Raw genomic sequence first — 20,108 nt, 5'->3', positions numbered from 1 at the left:
GCATGTTCTTGCTTAAAAACAACCAACCTCACCAAAACAAGAAAAAAAGCGATGGTCCTGGATGGTGGCACTTTCTAAGCTGCCTCTTCTGTTCATTCTCCTTTGGGATCTTGGGCTTAGTTTGCCTTTTTCTGGCTCTCTCTTTCTCTTGAGGTGTTCCTCTTGCAGACACAGAAAACTTTATCTTGGGTGAATGTAACTTCCAAGTTTAAGACATGGGATTGTAAGGGACATTCTGGGTCGCTGAATCTCATCCCCTGCATCTAAACCAACTTTGCAGTCATCCCAGTATTGGCCAAACCCTGCTTAAAAAGCCCCAGAGAATTATATCCCAGCTTCGCCTCCCATCCCTGCCTCTGTAGAAAATCCCTTCTTGGACGTTCCTAAAGGCTTTCCATGCTGCCTTAGTCCAGTGTCTCCCGTGGTTGACTAGTCCACCCCAGTTACCTTCATCCTTGGATGTTTCCCTCTGTGGGTGGTCACCATGAGGTGTCTCGTACTGCCCATGCCTCTGGGCTTCCCTGCTCTTCATACCGCATCCCGATCACCTTCTGGCAATCTCTCCTCCCAGCTGATGAGTTTCCAAATGCAAAGTAACCTCCCCTGGAGGGTGTGCACCTCCTGAAATTTCTGTTTCACTTAATGGAACGCAGTGTGAATACAAATCCCAACCCGGACCCGGAGTGTTGCTTTTTCTTCAAATTTGCACAGCTATCATGGCTGCCTACAGCTGCAGGGCTTGTCTTGGGCTGGAGTACTGGTTCCAGCCCTGGGGAAGCCTGTCTCTGCAGCTACTGCTACCAACGTCAGGCATCAGGGAAATTCTAAAAGCAGTTGGTGATTTTGGGACGTTTCAGAAATGGCTGGTGCTGCTCACCTTGTTTCCCTGCCTCAGTGTGGCTTTCCATCAGTTTTGCCAACTTTTTATGGTTCCCAATGTGCCACATCACTGTGACACTAGCTGGATCCGTGCCGTCAGCCCCAACCTGACCGAGGAAGAGCAGCTGAACCTCACCCTGCCCCGGGACGTGGACGGGGCATATGAACAGTGCTCCATGTTCTCACTGGTGGACTAGGACCTCGGCTCCATCATGGTGTATGGTCTGAACGCCACGGAGAAGTGCAGCAGTGGCTGGGTGTACCCCTCAGACCATGAGGTGACGCTGGTCACTCAGGTTGGTAGCATCCTCTTGTTTCTGCTTGCTTTGTTGCGTGGTAAATGGTGTTTTGAAGGCTGGAGTGTGCTGAGCTCAAGCAGGGCATGCCTGGAGGCAATGCTTACTCTGTGCTTTGGCTTTGGTGCCCAAGATCTTCCTGAACTGTAGCAGATCGATTGCTCCTGACCATTACTGGACGCCATGGAAAGGTGTGTCATGAACACATGTCCTGGTCAGGCCATGAGGAGGCCATCTCAGCCCAGAGATACAACTTTGCTCCAATCAACCATTGCTGCTTCCTGGAAACTTCCAGCAATGGGGTTCCCACTCCTTTCTTTGGTCCTCGGTCCAGGGCCTCGGCATCTTCCAGTCTCCTTTAAGTGTGGTGCCCAGCTCCGGCTCTCCAATGCTGCTCAGAGCGGAACAGACCCAGTTTTCTCTCTCATTCTGGCAGTGTTTTGTGCCAGTCCTCTGGCTCCTGCATCTCCAGATCCGTGAGACCCGTGACTGGTGTCTGACTGACGCTCCCGGGCTTCCCCATTTAAGCCATGACAGAGAGGAGTGGATGAGGTTGCTCTGTGCCCTGGGCTGCTTCTAGCATGGAGCCAGGAGACAGCCGGGGACATGGCAGGATCAGGCCTAGGAAAGGCTCCTAAGCTCATGGACATGCGTGATTCTGCTTTTAGCAAGGTTTGACCTGTCCTGTCTCCTGCCGATGAAACAAAGCCCAAGGTGAACAGGGGCACCTCAATTTCATCTTCCCTCTGAGTTTCCTAGTTGACTTGAACAGACCCAATTTGTGTTGTCCAGCACCTCTGCCGGTTTCAGTGTCTTTGGTGCTCCCTGCTTGTGGCTGCTGACCTGGGCTTATCCCAAGGGCAGCATCTCTCCTCTGGCTACCTGGGGAGCTGCTGCACCTCCAAGTTTGACCCATGCGGGTGCCCTGATCAACCCAAATGGGGCGGCCATAGTCTGGTTTCCATCATGCTTATACAATGCTCTTCCCATAGATCTGTGAGCAGGAGAAGGAGCATCCAAGTTGCTTTTGGGCACTTCTTGAGGCTTTGCCTCATGGACATGCCAAAGGCAAATGCTGTTCCTACATCAGGGATGGGCTGAACAGAGTTGGTTTCATGTTCTCAATGAACATTTTAAGATGGGAAGGCATTTGAGCTGAGATTTGCCAAACCTGCCTCAAGCAGCATTGCCCTGTGTCAGATTTCTCCCATCCTTATATGCCTTCCCCAAGTCTTCCCTGCATATAGCCCCCGCCAGCCTGTGGGGTGGCCCAGAACTGGTGGGAAGGGTGGACATCCCATGCGTGGCTTGCTTGTGTTTGCACAGGGAAGCTGCAAAAGATGAAGGAAATGGAATCTCCTGTTGCCTGGGACCGGACCACGGCCAACTGGCCACCCTTCCTCGTCTCCAGCTCCGCCCATCCATTAGCACCACTCCATTTATTCCCCTGGACTTTTCCCAGCTCTGCATCACTCTGGGTTCTGTCGGCCCCTCTGAACCTTGCTTGCCCGAGTGGAACTGCTGGGGACCATCTCAGCAGTTCAGCAAATGCAGCTCCTGCAATTGCTTTGGAGAAGAGTCTTTTCCCCCATCAATGCCACCTGGCCCTGGCAGAAGGGGTGATCCAGGTTGTCTGAAACAGGGGTCCTTCTGCTCCAGCCAGCACCATGAGTGGCGCAGAAATGATTAATATATTACACAGTGTACTTAGGACAGGTAAAACACCAGGCTTTAAGTCTTCCCTGACTTTACGTATTTGTGGTGGCTGCCTACAACTGCAGAGCTTATTTTAGGTTTAAACATTAATTCCAGCCCTCTGGAAAGTTTGTCCCAGCACTGTCCTGTTTCAGATATTGTTGCCAATGTCAGGCGTCGGAGAAATTTTGAAAGCGGTTGGTGATTTTGGGACGTTTCAGAAATGGCTGGTGCTGCTCACCTTGTTTCCCTGCCTCAGTGTGGCTTTCCATCAGTTTTGCCAACTTTTTATGGTTCCCAATGTGCCACATCACTGTGACACCAGCTGGATCCGTGCTGTCGGCCCCAACCTGACCGAGGAAGAGCAGCTGAACCTCACCCTGCCCCGGGACGTGGACGGGGCATACGAGCAGTGCTCCATGTACTCGCCGGTGGACTGGGACCTCGGCTCCATCGTGGCGTACGGCCTGAACGCCACGGAGAAGTGCAGCAGTGGCTGGGTGTACCCCTCAGCACAACCGCCGTCCCTGCTGACCGAGGTCTGTAATCGCCTTTTGACGTGCTGGGGATGTGGAAGGGAAGGGACACCCAGACGGCCGCCCTGTTCTGCAATTCGGTTGAGGCTGGTGACGGCCACTGTGCAAACAGGCTGGGCTGAGATTTACATCAGGTGTATTTTGGGGACCTTGGCTCCACCACCCAGCCCCCAGGTGTGGTCCTGGAGGGGGCTGCATGCAAGCAGGGTGCAATAAAGATGCAGAGCCTGTGGAGAGATTAATCACTCCCGGGGAGACCTTTTGGGTCTCCCTGCCACAGCTGCCCCAGACAGGGAGTAACCTTCCAGCTTGTTCCTGTGCACAGCTTTGTGCTTTGGACACCCGGGTAGGGGAAGGAAGCAGGGCTCTGCACTTGGTTTCTGCTCCCTCACATGGTGGGGAACTGTCAGGGTGAGCGGCTGTAGGGTTTCTGCCTCGGGGTCTCAGTGTGGAGATGGCCTGAGCTTGGGCATCCGACTCCTGGGTCCACCATGGACCAGAAGGGCTGCCCACCCTCAGAAAGCAGCTGGAGCCTGTTGAGAGCAGAAGTATCTGCGTTTTCTTCCTCCAGTTTGACCTGGTGTGTGACAGGAAGGACCTGAATGACATCTCCCAGTCCATCTACATGGTGGGGTTGTTTCTAGGATCGATGATCTTTGGGCCACTAAGTGACAGGTGAGGAGACACAACCGCCCTTTCAGGGTCTGTGCAAAGCTGGCAGTGTGCAGAGCGGCACATTGCTCCCAGCCTGGCTGGACACTGCACCCTGTGCGTTTTGTCACCACTCCTCACTAACAGGGACCCTGACCAAAGTCCCCAGGTCCCGTGAGGACATGGCCACATGAGAGGTGGAAGGGAGAAGGGCACAGTGTGTGTGCAGAGTGCTTCACATGTCAACACAGACTCTAGTCTGAGCCTTATCACCCTCAGGAGAGGGCAATACAATCACTGTGTAACCTGCTGGATCTTCTTCCATGGAGTCTCTCCAGATAATGACTGTGCCTTCCCTCTTTCTCCCCAGGATCGGCCGCCGACCAGTCATTCTTATCTCCATCTTCCTCCAGGGCTTGTTTGGTGTAGGAATTGCCTTTGTACCCCATTTCTATGTGTACATGGCCTTCAGATGTGTTGTGGGGGCTTCGGTGTCAGGGATCACTATGACGATACTGGCCTTGGGTGAGTAGGATGCCCATGCCCTTAGGGACACAGATGTGGCATCTCAAGATGCAATAGGCAAGGTCTCTAGAGAGATAAAAATCATCACGTACAACTTGAAAAACAGTTGAAAAATGGTGAGGACAGGTCTTGCTCTGCACTGTCCTTTGGCACTTTGGCATCTCCTCAACCCTGAGAGCAATAGGGAGCATCTCTCCCATGCCAGTGCTCAGAGGAGAGCAAGGGGACAGCCTCCTTGCTCAGGAGGTCAATGCAGGTAGAGAGCCTCATGGCTCTGGGACATGACTGATTTGGGCCTCAGCTCTGTCCCAGTGAGGGGCTCTGTAGACACTGAGAGCAAAGAAGTGACATACCTGAGCTTCACGTCCTCTTGCAGAGGACCAGGACACCCTGACAATAAGGAGAGGTGATGCATCCCATGAAACCCTGGTGACTTGCATGTGTGACTGATGCCAGAGCTCTGACTGCCAACCTCCAACCTCCAGGAGAGCTCTTCTCTGGGGGAAACACCCTGTTTGCGTCAGGGGAAATAATTTCTGTGGATGACTCTGAACCTTCATTTTTCTCCTCAGCTACAGAATGGGTTGGTGTCTCCTCCCGGCCAAAGGCAGTGCTTATTTCTCATTGCTGTTTCGCCATCGGACAGATGATTTTGGCTGGCTTGAGTTATGGTATTCGCAACTGGAGGCTGCTGGAGATTGCAGGATCTACTCCTATTTTTGCCTTTTTTTTATTCACCCGGTAAGTGGGACTTGGGCAGAGCTCCTTGAAGATTCAACAGAAGCAAGTGTGATGGGTGGCAGTGAGGAGGCAGCAGCTCAGGAGCAGGCTGGATTTCCCATTATAGTACAGCTGCTGGAGGGGCTTCTGCAGAGCTCAGCACATCTCCCTGGGGCACTGGACCCCTGAGAGCAGCAGCTGCTGTGCTCCAGGTCCTCAAATGTGGCCTTTTGGGCCGAAATGTAGGCCTAGAAAACCTGAGCTGAGGAGGTAGGTAGAGCCATCCCTCACATGTGATGCCCCTTGCTTGCAGGGAGCGGTTGCAGGGAGATGGGCTGTGGGGAAACTCAGCAGGTCACAGCAGCAGCTCCTGATTTCACCTCCTTGACAGGGTGCTACCAGAATCAGCGCGGTGGCTGGTGACAAAAGGCAGAACAGAGGAAGCTAAGAAGGTCCTTCAGAAGGCAGCGTCCATCAACAAGCGCACCATCCCACCAGGACTCCTTGAGCAGGTACCTGTAAGGGCGTGGGGAACTGCTAGTTCTCTTCAGAGACTTTCCTCTGCGCTTGGCTTCGTAGCAGCCACTGAGAGCAGGTCATCTGATGGTAAACATCTTTCCATGCTCCCTGGGCATGATTTGGGGCTGGACTGCGGGTGACTCCAGCTCAGCTGCGTTACACAGAGACAAGGTCAGGGGAGAGGCACAGCTTCTGCTGAGGCTCAGCCTGGAGCTTTCTGGAGCCCAGCTTGGCATATGGAAAGCACTCAAATGCTCCCCTGGCTTTCCTTCTGTGAGGACTGCAGGAGTGTTGAGGATGAGAGCAAGGTCTCCGTTTACTTTGCGGATTTCCATGTTTAAATGCCCAAAGTGGGGGCTGCCCAGCCCAAAGGCCCTTCACTGGGGAAACGTTCATCCCGAGGAACCTCTTAGTCACCAGAGCAGTGCGTTGGGCACCCAGAGCACAGACACAGGGGCCCAGCCCCACTGGGCTGCCTGCCCTCCCAGAGCCATTTGGGGGTCACAAGCCTGTCCCGCTGAGGCTTCCCTCTGACTGCAGCTGGAAAAGGAGCAGGCCGTGGGTTTCCCTTGCCTGGTTTGACTCTTTGGCTTTCTGCATTTTGAAGTTGAAGCCTGAGACACAGCCCAAGTCTGCAAGTATTCTGGATCTCTTTCGGAAGAAGCACCTCTGGAAGGTGACTTTAATCATGTCGTGCACCTGGTAAGACATCTCCTGGTCCTCTCTGTCTGAAAATCTAAGTGAATAAAAAAAGGGATTGATCATTAGTCATAACTCTAAATTAATCTTGTGATTTTTGGGTTCTATTGATGGATATTTCTGTGTCTGGCTTTTCAAGATGCTATGTGGTTTGTGGGAAAGAGTAGAGCTGTTCCAACTTTGGCAGTCTTGTGGTATTTGTCTGTTTTTATGTCCCCTTGGAAATGCTGTGGCTTGATCATAATGTTGTCACTGGAGATCAATATTGTATTTGCTCATGGCCGATAGATATGCTCAGTGCCACCCTACCCGGCTTTCAGGTTTGTGAACAGCCTTGTCTACTATGGGCTGAGTCTGAACGTGACAAATTTTGGTCTGGACATCTACCTGACACAGCTTGCCTTTGGAGCGGTGGAAATCCCAGCCCGTGTTGGTTGTATCTTCATGCTGCAGTGGTTTGGGAGGAAGAAAACCCAGGCTGTTCTCCTGCTGCTGAGTGGCCTGGTGTGTCTGATCATCACTGGCATCCCTGAAGGTGAACCACCTCTTCCCATCCTGAGAGGACAACCTTTGGGACAGGGAGGCATGGAGTCTCAACCCTTCCCTTGCTGGTGCAGGTCATGTCGTCCCAACCAGGCTGGCTCACATCTCTCAAGGATTGAGCTGACCCTGGTGCTGTGGCCACAAGGGACTTAGCTCCCCAAAGCCCACTCTGATCACCAAACCTTTGCCTGCTGATTGTGATAGGAGAGGGTAGAGCTGAGCCAGGGAGGCCATCTATTAGCAGAGTCATCTAGGAAAATTAATGTGTGGGGAGGTGAAATGGTGGATGCAAAGGATGCTGAAGGTAGCCCCCAGGCCAGCGCTGCTCCTCGTTCCATGCTGATGGCTCCCTACTGGCGACACAGTTGTCGCTATGCATCCCCAGCCTCCATCCCTGAGCACTGCTGGGCCCTCCCTCATCCCACAATGGTGGTCTCTCCTCCTCCCCTCAGATCAGCCTGTGGTGACCACTGTCCTGGCCATCATCGGCAAGTTTACTGCCTCTGCCTCCTTCTCCACCTCCTATGTCTACTCTGCAGAGCTCTTCCCCACAGTTGTCAGGTGAGGTCTCCCCATGCATCAGAGCTTCCCTCTGCCACAGCTGGTGACAGTGGTGGGGCAAAAGCCCGCTTGTCCCCATGGCTACGCTTGGTCCCACGGTGGCCCAGGGCATGCTGAGCCCTGCCCATGCCTCCAACTGCCCCTCGCTTCCCCAGGCAGACCGGCGTGGGGCTGTGCTCGATGTCAGCACGGGTGGCAGGGATCATTGCCCCACTGATCCGCCTCCTGGGCCAGTACCACCGGGCCATCCCCATGGCCATCTTTGGGAGTGCCCCCGTGGTGGGGGGGCTGCTCTGCTTCCTGCTGCCTGAGACCCGCGGCACCGACCTGGTGGACGACATGGGGAGTGGCCGCCCCCCAGATGAGGTGGGTGCCGGGCAGTTGCATCCTGGCGTGTGCCCATGTGGCATCCTGGCCATGGGGACCACCGACTCTCTTGGGCAGGGACATGGTGTGCCAGCACTGTGGGAGGCTGTCAGCATTGCATGGGCTGGGGCTGGGGGTGTCTTTGAGGGCTTACAGTTGCAGGAGGGCAGGCGGCAGGTCTGCTGAGGGAGGGGAGGAGACCTCATAACCCTGCCCATGGTGGTCATCCCTTCATTCCTGTCCTTGGAATGGAAGGACTTCAGGAGTGGCTGACACTTTGCTTGGCTCCCCAGGCCCTCCCCAGGGAAGGGCCAATGCCTTGTAGCCATGTCCTCTGGCTTTTGGCCTTTCCTAGCTCCCAACCCCTGTTCCCTGTGGGACCAGGTGGAATTGCACCCTGATACTTTTGTCATCCTGCTGGGAGAAGGGTGTCCACAGGGGCCCTGAGAGCAAGTGGTGAACGGGGAGTCAGGTTGCTGAAGGCTGGATGTCTCAGAGAAGGCTGCCATCTGCTTATAACGGGTCTTTCTTTTCTTTTAAACTCTTTTCCCTTTCATTAGGTCTGTGAAAATGCCAACAGCAGCTCTGAAAATGGACACGTGAAAGGAAAAGATGGTGGTCAAGACAATGAGTACACAAAGACCACTCACTTCTAGCAGGGCCTCAAGCAGCTGTAGCTAAAGGCAACCTCGTGCTGTGCTGGCACTGAGGCCAGGCAGGGTCTCCATTTGCAGGACACCACCACCTCTCAAGAAGTCACTGCCAATTCTTATTTTTCCTTTTCTTTTTTGCCTTCCTGTATCTCCCTCTATAGCTTGTCTTCAGCCACTGCATGCTGTCTCTGGTGTTCAACAGTGCTCTCGCTGGAAAAAATCTGATGCTTTTCATTTAAGGGAAAAAAGAAAGAAATCAGAAACCAGGAAACATTTCCTTTTCCTTTTTCCTGTCCTGTCTCCAGGACTGTGAGATTGTAAACTTTGTCCAAGTGAGACACTTGTTAGAGCATTGAATAGACTTGCAATGGAGTACTGTGCTCACTAAAAAGTAAGCCAGGGCAGATGCAGCACTGAAAACAATCTCACACTTGCAAGAAAGAGTGATTTCTCTTGACTGTCTAGCATGATCTTCTCACCCTCTCCAAAACACTCCTTTTTTTTTTTTTTTTTTTTAAATTTGAGACACTCAGCTGAGAAAAAAAAGATGTGATGGAAGAAACAGCAAGCAATGAGCAAGGATGTCTAACAGGCAGCAGAATTTTTGCCTTAGTGCTGGTGGCTTTGAATTAAAACATGCCATGATGCTTTGTGCACAGAAAATTGTGCTGTCAGGCTGTGTTGTAGGACTACATTAATTTGTCTGTTCCAGGAAACTGAAAGACGTTGTGGCAGTTGGTATCTTAGAAGAAAGTGCAAATCTTTCTGGGAACTATAAGGTCTATTCTACTCTGTTCTAGTCTATTCCTTCTGTCCATTTCTGTCTTTAAATGGTTTAGGGCCACTTTTGTCTTGTATTATGAAGAAAAAAAGCTTTTCCTGTGCTTCCCCTTGTCTTATCTTCTGTCCCTCAAGATGACTTTGTTTTACCACTGGCTTGGTACAGATGAAGCCCAGAAATTATACAGTGGTCGTGCTCCAGCTTTGTATACAACTCAAAGGCTATTTTCTGGTACTGTCAAGAAGCTTTTAAAGCAGATGTTATTTCTTCTCCCTGTTGTCATGCCTGCGTGTTTTCCATGGGTTAAAGTGGAAGAGGGCCTGCCTGTGGTGCCATCTTCTCTCTGGCACTGCTTTTCAAAGGGTTTGCTGTGGTGCTCCTGTTCAATGATCCTGAGTACAGAGGAGCTCAGTCCTTTGCCCAAGGGCACTCTTTCCTTGGTAAAAGCTGGGGACTTCCTCCTTTGGGCTTTTATGGAAAATAAGGCATTGAGGGTAAAGGCTGAGGGAAGACTTTGGAGCAAAATGCAGTTATTAGTGAACAGGGCTCCTTTTGGGAATTCTGCTCTGAGATTCTCTGTTTCAACTCACTTCATAAATAAAGGCATCTAAGCACATATGATGTACTTCTGCTTCCATCTCATTCATGCCTTGAGTTGGCTGAAGATTCATTTCACCTGCTCTTCTCTAGACCAATGCACCTGGTTAGTTTGAAGACCACTGGATGGTGCACTTTTGGCTGAAGAGCACCTGAATAGCTTGACTCATGACGTTTTGCACAGCTCAGCAGAAATGGGAAGATGTCCAATGGTTTTGCTGTGCCTTAATGTCACTGCTACCTGTTTCACACATGGTCTTGCACTGTAATAAATAGAGCTCACGTTACAGAGTTGAGCTAGGTGTGGTGGAATAGCATGTGAGAATGCAAACGCACTTTTGCATATATACTATAGAATGTTTTGGGTTCTCATCATGATGAGGCTATGGGCAAAGGATGAAAACTGCCTCAGGTGACCTGAAGGGACAGAGGATGACCCCATAACCAAGGGGAGGGAGCCAACAGGCTGAAGGGAAGGTGAAGACAAAATGGGGTAGCAAGGTTTAGCTGGAAAAAGCAGATGCAAGACCTTAATAGAGTGGCTTACCAAGTCATGACTGGAGGGCTAGCTCTGGCAAGGTGCTGAAGGTGGCAGTGGTGAACAAATGGGACACTGTGAAGGATTTGCTAAGGCATATCTATTAAAATCCAAGCCTTCTTCAGGCCCTCCTGTATCAGAGATGGGAGCGAGGGCCTGCTCCTGCACTTTCACCCTCACTTACACCTGTCTGTGTTTGGGTCAGAACCTCTTGACCTCCATTTCCCCTTTGGAGGAGACCCAGTTTCATGTATCAGAATCTCCCCACTGTCGAGGAAGCTGGTCAGGTAGAGCCAGAGGTATCTAAGGCTTGGAGGGGCAGCAGAGCCTGGCCTGGCCCTGTTCCCCAAGGTGAGACAAGGAGCTATGGGGTGAAGCAGCTTCTGCTGCCAGAGGAGCTACACAGGGACCACTGAGACAATCAGTGCATCCTCAGTGTAGGTGACACCAACAAACTACGCTGCAACTCTGACTCCTGGCTGTGAGGCAGAGGTGTCAGGATCTTGGACCTTGCCCTTTGACTAGAAGACATTGTCCTCTCCTTCCTCCCAACCCCATGCTGGGAAGGCCCAAGGTCCATGACCAGAGCAAAGCTTGCAGAAAGGAACCCCATAGGGAATGGCTGAGGAGATGAGGAGAAGCAGCATCAATGCTGCTCTCATGACTCTGCAATGAGTCAGTGCCAAAGCCCAGATCCTACAAATGCCCTGGCCCATCTCCAGCCATGGACATGTCCCACGTGACACTGGGGGGATTTTGTACACCAAAGCCAAAGCACAAAATGAATATCACCTCCAGGCATGTTTGGCCCAGACTTTGGACACCCCAGCCTTCAAAACACCATTTACTACAGCACAAAGCAATTGGAAACAAAAGGATGCTACAAACCTGAGTGACCAGCCTTCTTTGACCAAGAGTAGTGCTGTGGTTTGAAAAGATAACTTCATTAAGCACCGAATACATTCTCTGCTTGTAAACAAGCAGCGCAGGAGAGGATGATGCTAGATGACACTAAAATGTGGTGGCTGAGCTGACAGCATCCAACTAATGTCACTGTTAAAGGCTGATCATGACTGGGCAAAGCTGTCCACATGCCCAACTGACATTGAATTGCAGTGTACACCACACAATTCAGGAAACTTCCACAGCTGCTCATAGAGAACAATATATAAATACAGATTGTTCATCTGAAGACTTTGAAATAAAAAAAAAAAAGTCCTAACTGAACCCAGTCGTTCCGGTTTAACACTCTGTTTCTGCATTGTTTGTGGCTGATGGAAACAAAACACGTTTCCATCTGCGTGGTAAATTACAGACTTACAATTTCTGTGTAGAAAACACTCCAGAGCCAATAGCAGTTACAAAGGCCAACTGTGAAACAGTAGGAAACAAAAAAATCAACACCATTTATTATTCACATATTGCATTACAAGTGTCTCTTATCAAACTCAGAGTATAATTTATATTATTCATGTAGAAACTCAAATTCAACACCACATAGAAATAAAAGCTAAATACGTGTGTGACAGGGTTTCAGTGACATCCTCATCAAACGTCGAGGCTTGGACCGACGAGAAGGCTGACGACCCAAGCGATTAGTGCAGGAGGGACACAGCCCGGCGCTCGCTTGCCCAGTACTACCGCTCTACTGGCGATTCTTTATTGCTGTAAAACACGACAGGGATGGTTCCACGGGTACCAGTTTGCAAAGGACTGGGAAACACGTCGGGAGGACTCGCGCAGCCAGGCATGACGGACTGGGTTTCAGGAACAGTTTGAAGTGCATCTTCTCCAAACGCAGAATGACACAGATCTCCTCTCCCTCTGACCACGACTACTGTGTTGATCATCTGAAAGACCAGTTTCCAGACAGCAATTCCTCATTGGTCTGCTTCAAGACAGATTGGATCAGACTAGACATGTAGTATATGCCTGACAATTCATCAGTTGCTGTCCGAATCTTTGTAGATGTCCTTCTCCAAGTCTACTCCATCCTCTGTGGTGTCTCTCTTGGGCAAAATTTCCGGTTTCCTGCTGCTGAAGACAAGAAGGAAAGAGGAAGAGATGATACTCTTTCCATCCTGGTTTCTGACATATTTCTCTTTGCCTTAAATTTACGCCTTTGGATTTTTTTTTGCATTAAGTTCAGAGCTTCAGGTACCCACCTTATCTGTGGGGTGGCTGCCCCTGTGCTGTCCACCAGGTCGGTGCCGCGGGTCTCAGGCAGCAGGAAGCAGAGCAGCCCCCCCACCACGGGGGCACTCCCAAAGATGGCCATGGGGATGGCCCGGTGGTACTGGCCCAGGAGGCGGATCAGTGGGGCAATGATCCCTGCCACCCGTGCTGACATCGAGCACAGCCCCACGCCGGTCTGCCTGGGGAAGCGAGGGGCAGTTGGAGGCATGGGCAGGACTCAGCATGCCCTGGGCCACCGTGGGACCAAGCGTAGCCATGGGGACAAGTGGGCTTTTGCCCCACCACTGTCACCAGCTGTGGCAGAGGGAAGCTCTGATGCATGGGGAGACCTCACCTGACAACTGTGGGGAAGAGCTCTGCAGAGTAGACGTAGGAGGTGGAGAAGGAGGCCGTGGCTGTAAACTTGCCAATGATGGCCAGGACCGTGGTCACCATGGGCTGGTCTGAGGAGGAAAGAATGCCGCTGTGACTTCTGTGGAGAAGGTTCAGTTTGGACCAAAGTTGAATTTCTTGGGCCGTCTCTTTCTAATGGATTTACCAAACAAATTTACCACCTAAACCATTGGAAATCTTTCCTAGTACAGTCTTTCCTGGAAAATACCCTCTGGACAACTGGCAAAGAGAACGCAGGTTTCTCCTGAGGCCTTGGACATTTCCAGAATCTGCAACTGACATGAGCCACTGAGCCACCACAGGTCTTTGGGTAGTGCGCGGTTGGAAATATCACATCCAGGAGCTTGAAAGCATTTTGCAGCCCCTTTCTTTTCCTTCAACCTTACTCACAGCACTAGCACAGCCACAGGGGTGAGGGTACGGACTGTGGCAATGTGTAGGCAGAAACAGATTGGAGGGAAGGCGTTTGCTTTTCCTGTTCATCTAAAGAAGGGAGACACAGAGGTTTTCTACTACACCTTTCTGAGAGGAGGTGGTGATGTATAGCAGGCGGACACGGTGCTGTCTAAAGGGTGGTGGTGTGTAATGGACACTGCCTGCCAACAGCCAGGAGCTGTGGAAGGACCAGGCACAGCTCTGAAGGAACAGAAAGTCATGCAGAGAGGAAGCCAGCACGTTGGGAGTGCAGCCCCTTGATCTGTGGCACTTGAGGCAGCTCAGGCCTCTGGAGCGAGTGTGGGTCTGTGGCCAGCCGGGCTGGCAGAACAGGTCTGAACCAGGATAGAGCTGGCTGGGGCTCTGCCCAGCTGTGCTCTTGGGTTGGAAAGAGGTTGTTCACCTTCAGGGATGCCAGTGATGATGAGACACATCAGGCCAGACAGCAGCAGGAGAACGGCCTGGGTTTTCTTCCTCCCAAACCACTGCAGCAGGAAAATGCAGGAAAACCGAGCTGGTAATTCCACCGCCCCAAAGGCAAGCTGCGTCAGGTAGATGTCCAGACCAAAACTTGTCACGTTCAGACTCAGCCCATAATAGACAAGGCTGTCTGCAAACCTGAAATTCAAGTAAAGTGGAATAGAACATGTAACCAGATGGGTTTTCCAGAGGCTTATCCTCAAAAATTAGGGTGGTTAGACCACAAACAATGTATTTAAATTCCCAGCAATCTTTGTTTTGCTTCACCTGAAACAACTCTGTGAGACATAGTTACATGTGATAAAGCAGTATGGATCCCCGTATGGTCAGCACCTTTTAGACTGCACCCAGAAATTCTAGGGGGGGCACAAAACTACCCCAAGGCTCCAGCATTGTGAAAAGCTGGAATTACTGCAGCCTTTCTCACAAAATCCACAGCATCTGCAATAATCAGCTTCTCCCCATGACCAGACAAGGTAGATCTGGTCCAGTATGTGGAGACAGAAAGATGACAGATGAACACATAGACATAAAAATGACCCCAAAAATCACATGAAGTGAATTTACAGTTCTTGTCAAGCCTCAATCTCTTCTCTTCACCTAGAACGTGGGAAAGAGGGAATCAGGAGATGTCTTACCAGGTGCACGACATGATTAAAGTCACCTTCCAGAGGTGCTTCTTCCGAAAGAGATCCAGAATACTTGCAGACTTGGGCTGTGTCTCAGGCTTCAACTTCAAAATGCAGAAAGCCAAAGAGTCAAACCAGGCAAGGGAAACCCACGGCCTGCTCCTTTTCCAGCTGCAGTCAGAGGGAAGCCTCAGCGGGACAGGCTTGTGACCCCCAAATGGCTCTGGGAGGGCAGGCAGCCCAGTGGGGCTGGGCCCCTGTGTCTGTGCTCTGGGTGCCCAACGCACTGCTCTGGTGACTAAGAGGTTCCTCGGGATGAACGTTTCCCCAGTGAAGGGCCTTTGGGCTGGGCAGCCCCCACTTTGGGCATTTAAACATGGAAATCCGCAAAGTAAACGGAGACCTTGCTCTCATCCTCAACACTCCTGCAGTCCTCACAGAAGGAAAGCCAGGGGAGCATTTGAGTGCTTTCCATATGCCAAGCTGGGCTCCAGAAAGCTCCAGGCTGAGCCTCAGCAGAAGCTGTGCCTCTCCCCTGACCTTGTCTCTGTGTAACGCAGCTGAGCTGGAGTCACCCGCAGTCCAGCCCCAAATCATGCCCAGGGGGCATGGAAAGATGTTTATCATCAGATGACCTGCTCTCAGTGGCTGCTACGAAGCCAAGCGCAGAGGAAAGTCTCTGAAGAGAACTAGCAGTTCCCCACGCCCTTACAGGTACCTGCTCAAGGAGTCCTGGTGGGATGGTGCGCTTGTTGATGGACGCTGCCTTCTGAAGGACCTTCTTAGCTTCCTCTGTTCTGCCTTTTGTCACCAGCCACCGCGCTGATTCTGGTAGCACCCTGCCAAGGAGGTGAAATCAGGAGCTGCTGCTGTGACCTGCTGAGTTTCCCCACAGCCCATCTCCCTGCAACCGCTCCCTGCAAGCAAGGGGCATCACATGTGAGGGATGGCTCTACCTACCTCCTCAGCTCAGGTTTTCTAGGCCTACATTTCGGCCCAAAAGGCCACATTTGAGGACCTGGAGCACAGCAGCTGCTGCTCTCAGGGGTCCAGTGCCCCAGGGAGATGTGCTGAGCTCTGCAGAAGCCCCTCCAGCAGCTGTACTATAATGGGAAATCCAGCCTGCTCCTGAGCTGCTGCCTCCTCACTGCCACCCATCACACCTACTGCTGTCATGTCTTCAAGAAGCTCTGCCTTGCTCCTGCTTACCAGAAGTAGAAGAAAAGGGCACATACAGGAGCAGATCCTGCAATCTCCAGCAGCCTCCAGTTGCGAATACCGTAACTCAAACCAGCCAAAATCATCTGTCCGATGGCGAAACAGCAATGAGAAATAAGCACTGCCTTTGGCCGGGAGGAGACACCAACCCATTCTGTAGCTGAGGAGAATGAGTACTCAGGGTCACCCTTTTTGAAACATGCAGGACTATCTTTGTTATTGCACCATGTGAGGCCACATCTGTCTGCCTCAGGGCATCCTACTCACCTAAAGCCAAGGTAGTAATCAGAGTTCCTGAGACCGAAGCCCCAACGACACACCTGAAGGCCATGTACACATAGAAATGGGGCACAAAGGCAATTCCTACACCAAACAAGCCCTGGAAGACGAGGCAGATCAGAAAGACTGGCCGACGGCCTATCCTGTGGAGGAATAGGGAGGACACAGTTGGTATCTGGAGAGACTCTGTGGAGATGGAGAAGAGCCCACTTCAAATACAAAGGGATTTCACAGAATCATAGAATCATGGAATGGTCTGGGTTGGAAGAGACCTCAAAGATCATCTAGTTCCACCCCCCCGCTACGAGCTGGGACACCCCACTAGACCACATTGCCCAAAGCCCCATCCAACCTGGTCTTAAACACTTCCAGGGATGGGGCATCCACAACCTCTCTGGGCAACCTGTTCCAGTGCCTCACCACTCTAACAGTAAAGAATTTCTTTCTAACATCTAATCTAAATCTCCCCTCCTTCAGCTTAAACCCATTCCCCCTTGTCCTGTCACTGCACTCCCTGATAAACAGTCCCTCACCATCTTTCCTGTAGGCCCCTTCAGGTACTGGTAAGCCACAATTAGATCTCCCTGGAGCCTTCTTTTCTCTGGGCTGAACAACCTCAACTTCTTTGAGAAGCATTCACACCAGAGATTTGACACCTGCACGAAGAAAGCTCCTCTATACGCCCCAGGAAGTAACTGGAAGGAAAAGCAGCATCTCCACTTTTGACCCATCATGGTGCTAGCAAAGGTGAAAGGAGATGCTGCTAAAGGAACTAGCCCTTGAAGGGCCCCCGTGTCCCTTTTCTTGAGAGCAGTGAGGATCAGACTGAAATGGACTGTAGTGCTGGTTCCCTTGTGAGGCACCCTGTACACATGCTGTGCACTTCTTCCTTTCTTGTCCCCTGCGTGGCTGTGTCCTCTAGGGATCTGAGGACTTTGGTCTGGGTCATCATGAGCTGAGCAGAGCCACAAGAAGGAAGGACACATGGTCTGGTTAACACAAGGTGGGTCCAACTCTGTGCCCAAGTGGTGGTTTCTAGGATTCCTGGAGACACCCTTGGGTAGCTGAGACATCAGTTGAGGCTAGACCTGTGATTCCTGAATGACAGCCCTATAAGGTTGTATCTGCCTCCCCCTCTTTTCAACCCTCAGACCTCTACAGACATGTCAGGCGGCCGCAGATGCCCTTGCTCAGGCAAGGAGATCAAGTCCTGCGGAGGGAGTATTTCATGCTCAGTGCAGGGACATTCTGAACTCTCAGCTGGGCTGTCCCTGGGTGCTGGGCAGTAACTCTGGGAAGGTGGCTGTGCTTCCTCACCTGTCACTTAGTGGCCCAAACATCATGGATCCTAGAAGAAGCCCTGCCATGTAGATGGACTGAGAGATGTCATTCAGGTCCTTCCTGTCACACACCAGGTCAAACTGGAGGAAGAAAACGCAGATACTTCTGCTCTCAACTAAAGGAAGGAAACACAGCTACTTTTCCTCTCAACAGACCCCAGCTGCTTTCTGGGGGTGGGCAGCCCTTCTGGTCCATGGTGGACCCAGGAGTCAGGTGCTCGAGCTCTCAGTCCAGCCCCTGGAAGCAGAGAACCCACCCCCAAGGACACGATCCTCTGTGGTGTGCACATGGGACACAAGTCAGAGGTGGGACAGGTGTACGAGGTGCTCAGCCTGCCTCTTCACCATGATGCACATCTCCTGAGTGCTGGGACCTCCAGCCCAGGCATCCTTGAGGTACCCTCCTGGTTGGCAAGTTTTGCTTAAAGTGGGACCTTGGGATAAGAGTCCTAGCAGCTTGCTTCTCTGGCTGCAAAGTCAGGAAAGAGTGGAAGGAGAAGCAGGGCAGGAGAACAGTGTTTTCTCTGGTAAAGGAGGACTGGTGTAGGAGTGGGAAGAGATGCAGCAGCAGTTGCTGAGGAGCCTCTAGAGAAGCTGTGAAATGGACAAAGTGCTCCAGGGACCCCAAGGAACCTTTGCAAATACCAGAGGCTGGACTCTCTCCTCTGGTTTCAGCTCAGGGGAAGGTACTCAAGAGAAAGTGCTGGAGCTGGGAGGGAGGGAGGGAGGGAGGGAGGAAGGGCGGAATAAGGAAAAGTGGGAGAGGAACAGAGGTCCAGAGAGGGAGAAGTTGGGGATGCTGATAGACAGAGACTTTGCTCAACTGCATGGCCCATGGGATGGCTTGTTGCAGCCCTCAAGGTATTTAGAGGCGCCAGAAATATCAATGACAAGCCTTTGGAATGGTAAATGCCTTTCACAGAGAACTGATATGAGGAGAACCAGTCTGAAGAATAAGGGAAACTGTGTCAGGGACACCCAAAAGGTTCTTTCAGGCAAGATACCTCATGGGCTCAAGGGCCTGGATACTGGAAAGGGGAGGGATGGTGGACAGAGCATGTGCTGGACTCACCCTCACCATCTCCGCCTGCGGGCCCCCTGGGCATCTACATCACAGTCTTCCAAGGATTACAGCTGTGATCTGTGTGATGGAGCCAAGGTGCTGCAGTGCCTGGTGTAGATCTCAGCCTGACTACACCACAGCTGGCATTGCCTTACCAAACTACAGGACACAATATGCCCATCCCTTCCCTTCCACATCCCCAGCACGTCAAAAGGCGATTACAGACCTCGGTCAGCAGGGACGGCGGTTGTGCTGAGGGGTACACCCAGCCACTGCTGCACTTCTCCGTGGCGTTCAGGCCGTACGCCACGATGGAGCCGAGGTCCCAGTCCACCGGCGAGTACATGGAGCACTGCTCGTACGCCCCATCCACGTCCCGGGGCAGGGTGAGGTTCAGCTGCTCTTCCTCGGTCAGGTTGGGGCCGACAGCACGGATCCAGCTGGTGTCACAGTGATGTGGCACATCCACAACCATGAACACTTGGCCTATCATTTGGAAAGGATTAAGAAGTAGTGGGAGGGAGAGCAACAGTACCAGCAATTTCTGATATAGCCCAAACTCCCCCAAAGCACTTATAAAGTCTCCAAACTCAGTCATCGTGACTACCTCTATGGCCAGGCTGCACTAGAGCACATATTGTTTAAATAGGCAAATATTAATGTTTAAACTATGTGAGCACTAAACCCCTAATCAGGTGTGATAAAACGAGCACTTATATCAACATATTCATCCATTACGATGATATACTGCTGTCCTCCAGGGTGTACTTTGTAACCAGCCATTCCCTCCCTGTTCTTGGGGCCAGAACAAAGATGCCAGAGCATTGCCACTCTCGGGGACAGCACGGGGACAGCTTGTCTTGTCCTAGTGTCTCCCCAGACCTCCTGAAGGCAACTGTGCTGCAGCACAAGGTTTTGTCAGAGACATGAAGTTGTGACTCTGCAAATGAGGGCTAATTCTCCTAACTGTGGTGAAGAAAACAGAATAAATTTGCTGTTCTCATTAATGGCTTAATGGATATATAGCCCATCCTGGAGACTATAGGAAAGAGAAGCAGAAAAGCACATCTTCTCTGGACCAGGAAATGTGGTTGGTAGTCAAGTAGGCTTGGCCTTGACAGCTGTGTCCCAAGCTGTCGGTTTTCATTTGCCCCATGTAGAAACCCTGGTTAGTCATAAAACTAGATCTAAACTACAGTGTCTTGGGGAGAATCCTAAAATAGATTTGGCTTAGAGAGTACTTTTAAGAAAAACATAGCATGTTATGCACACAGACATACAGAGCACTCAGGATTTGGGGATAAGAAACGACACCAGCTTGGCTGTGCCTGAGGTTCTGATGTCACTTGAAAAGCAGATTGACCTGATTTCTGCTGCATGTCTGAGCTGCTTCCTGGATAGACTCCCTGAGTGGTTTGCATCTTTATTCCTGGAAACTGGAAAGCTGAGTTGCCCTCAGTGTATGAAATTCAGTGTGTAATTAGTGTCCTGGTTTCAGCTGAGAGGGTTAATTTTC

At 51.5% G+C, this 20,108-nt stretch overlaps 2 protein-coding genes across 2 annotated transcripts; one reads left to right on the top strand and one right to left on the bottom strand.

Moving 5' to 3' along the window:
- The first annotated feature begins 3,037 nt into the window (after positions 1-3,037).
- Positions 3,038-9,688, top strand: LOC104638052 (solute carrier family 22 member 13-like). The gene is made up of 10 exons (XM_075746742.1): positions 3,038-3,409; positions 3,978-4,081; positions 4,428-4,582; positions 5,155-5,323; positions 5,694-5,814; positions 6,429-6,523; positions 6,841-7,055; positions 7,516-7,624; positions 7,780-7,990; positions 8,551-9,688. Exons 1-10 carry the CDS (start codon positions 3,038-3,040, stop codon positions 8,644-8,646), a joined length of 1,647 nt encoding a protein of 548 aa, XP_075602857.1. The 3' UTR covers positions 8,647-9,688.
- A 2,256-nt stretch (positions 9,689-11,944) lies between these two features.
- LOC104632755 (solute carrier family 22 member 13-like) lies at positions 11,945-19,220 on the bottom strand. The gene is made up of 10 exons (XM_075746739.1): positions 18,819-19,220; positions 17,507-17,610; positions 16,178-16,332; positions 15,902-16,070; positions 15,411-15,531; positions 14,702-14,796; positions 13,987-14,201; positions 13,090-13,198; positions 12,725-12,934; positions 11,945-12,593 (listed from the first exon to the last, which is right to left on the bottom strand). The coding sequence occupies exons 1-10, from the start codon at positions 19,188-19,190 to the stop codon at positions 12,503-12,505; spliced, it is 1,641 nt and encodes a 546-aa protein (XP_075602854.1). The 5' UTR covers positions 19,191-19,220; the 3' UTR covers positions 11,945-12,502.
- Positions 19,221-20,108: the final 888 nt, after the last annotated feature.

Source organism: Balearica regulorum, chromosome 2 (assembly GCF_011004875.1).
Source record: "Balearica regulorum gibbericeps isolate bBalReg1 chromosome 2, bBalReg1.pri, whole genome shotgun sequence".
NCBI lineage: Eukaryota > Metazoa > Chordata > Aves > Gruiformes > Gruidae > Balearica > Balearica regulorum.
This window is presented reverse-complemented; position numbering and strand designations above follow the sequence as displayed.

Coding starts and splice junctions, on each gene's coding strand:
- LOC104638052 (XM_075746742.1), top strand. CDS start 3,038: ATGTCAGGCGTCGGAGAAATTTTGAAAGCGGTTGGTGATTTTGGGACG. Junction 6,524..6,840: donor TTAATCATGTCGTGCACCTG/GTAAGACATCTC, acceptor CCCGGCTTTCAG/GTTTGTGAACAGCCTTGTCT. Junction 7,056..7,515: donor CATCACTGGCATCCCTGAAG/GTGAACCACCTC, acceptor TCCTCCCCTCAG/ATCAGCCTGTGGTGACCACT.
- LOC104632755 (XM_075746739.1), bottom strand. CDS start 19,190: ATGACTGAGTTTGGAGACTTTATAAGTGCTTTGGGGGAGTTTGGGCTA. Junction 15,532..15,901: donor GCCCTTTTCTTCTACTTCTG/GTAAGCAGGAGC, acceptor CCTCCTTGGCAG/GGTGCTACCAGAATCAGCGC. Junction 12,935..13,089: donor CTCTTCCCCACAGTTGTCAG/GTGAGGTCTCCC, acceptor TCGCTTCCCCAG/GCAGACCGGCGTGGGGCTGT.